At 41.2% G+C, this 6000-nt stretch overlaps 1 protein-coding gene across 1 annotated transcript in view; it reads left to right on the top strand.

Moving 5' to 3' along the window:
• mtcl2 (microtubule crosslinking factor 2) overlaps positions 1-6000 on the top strand; it is an 87240-nt gene that overhangs the window by 13296 nt on the left and 67944 nt on the right. Inside the window, exon 4 of the mRNA XM_070839614.1 lies at positions 4633-4782. Within this exon, the coding sequence (XP_070695715.1) occupies positions 4633-4782 (150 nt within the window). The remainder of the gene's footprint in view (positions 1-4632; positions 4783-6000) is intronic.

The raw sequence follows: 6000 nt of genomic DNA, 5'->3' as shown, positions 1-6000 counted from the left end.
AGTCACCTGCAAGGTTGATTGTAAATCCTCTTTTTCAGTTTCAGTGGAGTCATCGTTCCTCAACATGATGTGATGTGATAAACAACATGCGGATCTGAGTGCTGGAAGAGTGTTTCTGTCAGATGCTGCATCAGTAAAAATTGTTATTTTCTTACTTTACTTGACAGCATAATGGCTACGCCGCACAGCAGGACGCTAAAATTCTCTCAGATAGACAAAAAAGCTAAGTGCAAGAGCATCCATAAGTAAAACTGTGGCTCCAACATGGATTAAACTATAAAGATGTTAATGTCCTCTTGTAAATTAGAAACAAACATTAACATGGCGGACTGATTCGAAATGCTTTCAGCCACAAATTACATTTTAAAACAACAAAGGGATCTCCTGCTTAGCTTTTCAAGTGGCTTTATGCCTCATAGCAGGAAAGGTCCTGATCTGAAACCCCATCAGGGCTGACTAAAGCCCTTCTCAGGTTTGCATGTTTCCTCCCACACCAAAAGGCATGAATGTTTCAGTAGGTGTTAGGAGTTCTTCTGTCAGTTTTCCCCAGGTGCTGTGCTGCCGCCGCCCACGGCTCCAATGAGATTACTGTCTTTATAGAAATAGATAAAATGTTCCTTACATTAAAGGATTCCTTTGCATTTTAGGAAATGTGCTTGTTTGGCAGCTTGCCAGTTTCTGGATAAAGAAATCATTCAGTTCCTCCTCTGTAAGTTCAGTAGAAACACTGACAGAGGTTAGCAGTGTCTTCCTGCTTCCTGCCAAGCAAAGCGCATCCTCAACCAAAGTGGACAAACACACCTTACAAGATTTCCACATTGGTTTTCAGTACATGTTGCTTCTTGTTAGCAAGCAAACCAGCCACTGAAACACTAAGAATGAGCGTGGCAAGCTGTTTCCCTCTTTGGAACATGACAGGTCTGTTTTTTCAGGGTTGGGAGTGAAGTAAAGTTTTTCTGTCTTTAAATGTAGTTTTCTGTGATTTTTATAATTCAATATTTGATCATCTTCCTCAAGATAAACACACGTGTACTTCTGTCTTCTTGGGAGGATCTTCACTAACATAAGACCTTTCCAAGCCACAGATTTATACGTGTACAACAACCTTTACCTAACCTTCATTTATCTAATCTCAATCCTAATACAAAAGCCTTCTCAGCAGGTGGGGACTGCACAGAACTTCCTTTAATTTAAGTTCAAAACTCAGTTTCATCCTCACAAATACACACACACACCCACAGCTGTTGTGTTTTGATAACAGTCATCTTTGTGAGGACTTCCCTCCCTGTAGATTATATCACAGCGGTTTTACATACAGCCAGTAAAGTATGTGTGAGTGTGTGTGTGTGTGTGTGTGTGCGTGTGTGTGTGTGTGTGTGTGTGTGCGCAGAGACGCTGGATAACAGGAGGAACAAGAATCTGGTTGTTGAGCAAAATCAAACACACAACTGTGCGCAGTGTGCAAGAAAGAGATCTATTTGATGACTAACGGCCACATGTTGAATGATATTACTGTTTGCCCTGTGGCCGGCGTGTGTTTGTGTGTTTGTGTATTTTGCTGTGTGTCAGTAAAGGAACAGTTGAGAAATCTTTGCTCTCTTTGCTTCTGGAGGTTTGATGTTTATTCCTACTCCCTGCACACACACACACTTTCTCTTTAACACATACATGTACGCGCGCACGCATTCCCACATGCACTGTCTCACGCAGCTCGGCAGCACCCTTCACTGAATGCTAATTACATCCTATATCTCTGTTGCTGGGTAGAACCACAGCTTCAATGGATGTAAATTCCTTCACGTTTCCCTTTACCATAGTAGAACAATACAGCATTTATTAGCAGTCAAAGCTTGACAAAGGAGTGTTGAGGAGGAGGACTTTATAGAATTGAGGAGAGGAGGAGGAGGAGGAAAAGAGGGAGGAGGAGGAGGGGAGACAAAGACCCATAAACCTGTGGTGGTGAAAACATCCCATTAATAAACGCTTTTTTCTTTCCAATCAAAATGAAGCACACAGTGTTAATCAATCACTTTTTCCATCCGAATCAATCCTCATAAAGCGCCGGGAGCTTTTCAGCCACGACACATTAACTCCTCTGTGCTTGAATACACAAACACTGATGATGAGGTTTAGGCACAAAAACATCTTGTTCAGGGATATGGAAAGTACTTTGTTACGTTTAGGGAATGATCGCGGTCATAATTAAAAGGACTCCTGCCTACTAACCGCTGAAGGTTTATTGAACTGGCTGAAATAGCCTTTGAAGAAACAGAAATTTGTTCTGTGCTGACTGCCAAAATACTGCTGTCAGTATTTGCATTGACAGTATTAGCAGCAGGAAGGTGCATGTTTTGACCAGCAAATGGAAAGGCCTTTATGAACTGGGTTTCTGTTGAATCATATATGACAGCGAGTGGCAAAATGACACTTTTCTACTCTATATTTGTAAATCAAACCATAACACATTAAAACAGGTGTAAAAGATGAAAAGAAGATGAGTGACGATTGAATACAATAATTAAAATGAAATAAAAATAATTGGATGAAAGAACCTAGAATGAGATGAGACACTGGTTAAGAAATCTCAGGTACAAGGGGAACTAGTAGGAGCTATTGAAACGAGAGAGAATCGGAATGACAGCGTAACACAGCAGAAGAAGAAATACACAGTCTGCACAATACGCACACACATTAAAATTGGAGCGTGGTGGAGCTCAGAAAGCCGTTGAGTTGAGTGAGAGTGGGCAGTACAGAAGGGCATTGTGGGACTCAGCTGCACACTGGCACTGGTTCAAACACACACACACACACACCAAAGACACACACACACGCAAAGATGCAGATGCATAGACGCACAAACACACATTCATATAAACACACAGTAAATACACACAATGAATGCGTTACAAATTGTGTTATGAAAGATTTTGCAGTTGAACAGTGAGACACCAATTGTGCAAGTGTGAACCATGTGGATACAACACACACACACACACACACACACACACACACACTCACAGTATTGATAAAACACACATGCACACAGCCGCTTACATATAATTACAAAGTTAGATAAACCTTCTCTCTCACATATAACATTTGTAATATAATAAAATAAACACATGGAAAAATGACATGTTAGGTGACTGTACCACACAGTTAAAGTCATTTGGACACAGAAAAGTCTGTGATCACCTGTGCTTTGAATGGACAGACCCTTCCCCTCGGTCCTTATAGACAGGGCATTACATTGCAGAGCAGCACTACAGCAGAATTACGTGTTCTATGAGATTCTGGTGGTCTGGGGTTTGAAACCCTTGCATCCTTTTTCAGGTACTACCAAATCAAAGAACAGAACACTTTTGAGTATATAAATAAGCCCTACAACCACCAATTGTTAACAGAGAAGTTAAACCTGTCAACACAAAAGTCTTCAGTCATCATGATACCAAATCCTCTCCAACTAGATTAAATCAGTATTGAGGTTAATGGAGTTTAAGTACATTTGTGAGCTGTTGAGTGATTTAACACAAGCTTTTTTCTCTAAAACTGGATTCATCCATTTACTCAGCTCCCAACGGGAATCATTAAAGTTTCATTTCATCAAATCTAATACAACCTTTTAGAATAAAAACCCTCATATTTAGTATCAGTGGAGCCAAAGCAATCATTTTGAAGTTAAAATGAACATTTATAAAAGAAAATGACCACTTTTATCCACACTTCTCTGTTATCCTTTTTAAGTTCATCATTTTCAATAACCCTAGCCCTGACAGGCCGTGATACAGTGGGTGGACATCTGTGGAGTGATGTATTTGTTTCCACTCTGGCATATTATCTGCTGTTATGTGGTAACCTTATTCACGTCCTTGTCGAGAGTCAGATGAGAAGGTTGATATCAAGTTCATGTATTTCCATTAGATATTTAGCAAAAATGCCTTAAATTCCCATGTTCCAGTTTCTTCTTATTTGTGAGGATTGGTTGATTTTATATCATCATAAAATGAATAACTTCCTGTTGGCTGGACAAAAGACAAGACATTTGAAGATCTTGGGCTATAGTTGGCACTGCTGTTTTTTAACTTGCTTGTATCTGATATGTATCAGACGGGAGCATTTTACTGTTGCTTTTTGTATCCTGTTGTGCTGTTTGACTTTGTCCTAGTTTGACCTTAGAAACTTTTAATGAATAAAACCCCTCATGGAAAAACATGAGGGGTTCCATATGATCACATTATGTATAAAAGATCAGCTTCTGCCAGATTGGTATTAATTATCTTTTGGCTTCATTAGATTAAAAGAAGAAGTTCCTACTGATAGAGATGACACATTTTGTAGACTCCGCTAGAATAACCAGCATTTATCTGGGGGCATTCCTTGAACATATCCGACACTTGAAAATGAACAGCAACAGAACCAAGGTCCTGAGCACAGATTAGTGACATAAAAAGTAATCTCCTGTGCAATATCCTATGATGACAGTTTAAAGGTTAGATGATTGAGAAAATACATTTATTATAGTGATCTTAGACGGAAGAACAAGACTTGCATGTAATCTCTCTCTCTGTGCATATTTTAGATGCACTAAAACTAAACTCCTCTTCCTCCATCCTTCCCTCTTCACCCTCTCAGGTGGCGAAGGACGTGTCCATCCGTCTCCACAGCCAGCTGGACAGCGTGGAGAAGAAGAGGAGTCGTCTGGAGCAGGAGAACGAGGAGCTGAGGGTCCGACTGCAGGACCTGGAGGTCGCCAAACAGGTCCTGCAGCAGGAGATTGACAAGGTAAGATCAGACGTGTGCTGGATGGAGCCAGGCCAGCAGAGGCCATCCTGGGCTCAACAGGGCTAGTTGGCTCACTGAATGGGATAAATGCTGTTTGTTGGCGGTTGGCATGACGGTTGATAAATATGTACATTTTTTGGTGCAGCTGAAAGGCCAGTGCACATGTATCGTTGACCAGAACTGGTTGGTTTCTAGTTTTTCTTCTTCTTAATTGCCAGAGATTTCTGAGTGCCAGTATGAAATGAGACGTAATACTCACAATAAACAGCATATAGTTATGTCATCCAAGTCCCTGCTGTTCTAATAAACTCTTTTGAAGGTTACAATACTCAAAATTCAGATGAAACTATCTTTTTGAGTTTGGACCAAGCTGAAAATTACAGCTAAACATTGAGGTTCAGGCAGATCCTTATTTAGACCGCCGTCCTTTTGACCCTGTCAAGGAAAATAATGTTTACTGTGCTCAGTTTGCCTGGGATCGCCAGAGAGCCCATCTCTGTTCTCATCTCGTGTTGACTTCATTTCTGCCTCTCTGCTGCCACTCCAGGGACTTTTTTGTTACTCCAAGTGTAGCCAATAAAGCGCTGCAATGAAAAGTGAGAAGAAAATTTGATGTCAGGGCCAGCTGAAGTGGAATAAACAAAACAAAACAAAGTTGGCGTTGCACTCCTTCTAAAGAGAAAATAAGTAAATATAAATTGATGTTGCATCCAGTTATGCAAAAATGACCTCTTTGCTGTCTCCTGAAGGCCTCCTTCTGAGCACTCTAATCTGAGTGAAAAGCGTAAAATGCGGCCCCATCTTTCCACCCGTTTCTTTCTGTCTCTCCTGCCTCTACTCATTGTTTCTTTCCCTCAGTGTCTGATGGGCTGATGGTCATGGCCTTGGCCCAGGACCAGGCCCCTGATGTGGGTCAGGGTTGGATGGATGGCTGGGTCGCTGGCAGGGGATCTGGGTCTGTCTGCTGCTGTCTGGCTTGACTCTATATTTTTTCGATACAATTGCCAGTTTGTTGTAGTGGATAGCTGGGAAGACAGCTGGCAGGGTCGCTCAATGTTTCCTGATATCGACTTTTTTCATTTGCCTAAGCTAACTGGATGAGTGGAGAGGTGAAAGCATGCTGCTTTAATGCCTTTCTTGTTCTCTAATGATGAGTGTGAAGCAGACTGGTGCAGCATCTGCACTGACGTGGGTCTTTCACCAAATTGAATTTACCAT

This window comes from Pempheris klunzingeri, chromosome 11 (assembly GCF_042242105.1).
Source record: "Pempheris klunzingeri isolate RE-2024b chromosome 11, fPemKlu1.hap1, whole genome shotgun sequence".
In the NCBI taxonomy this organism is placed as follows: Eukaryota; Metazoa; Chordata; class Actinopteri; order Acropomatiformes; family Pempheridae; genus Pempheris; species Pempheris klunzingeri.
Note: the sequence above shows the minus strand (reverse complement) of the source record. Positions and strands in the feature narration are given on the sequence as shown.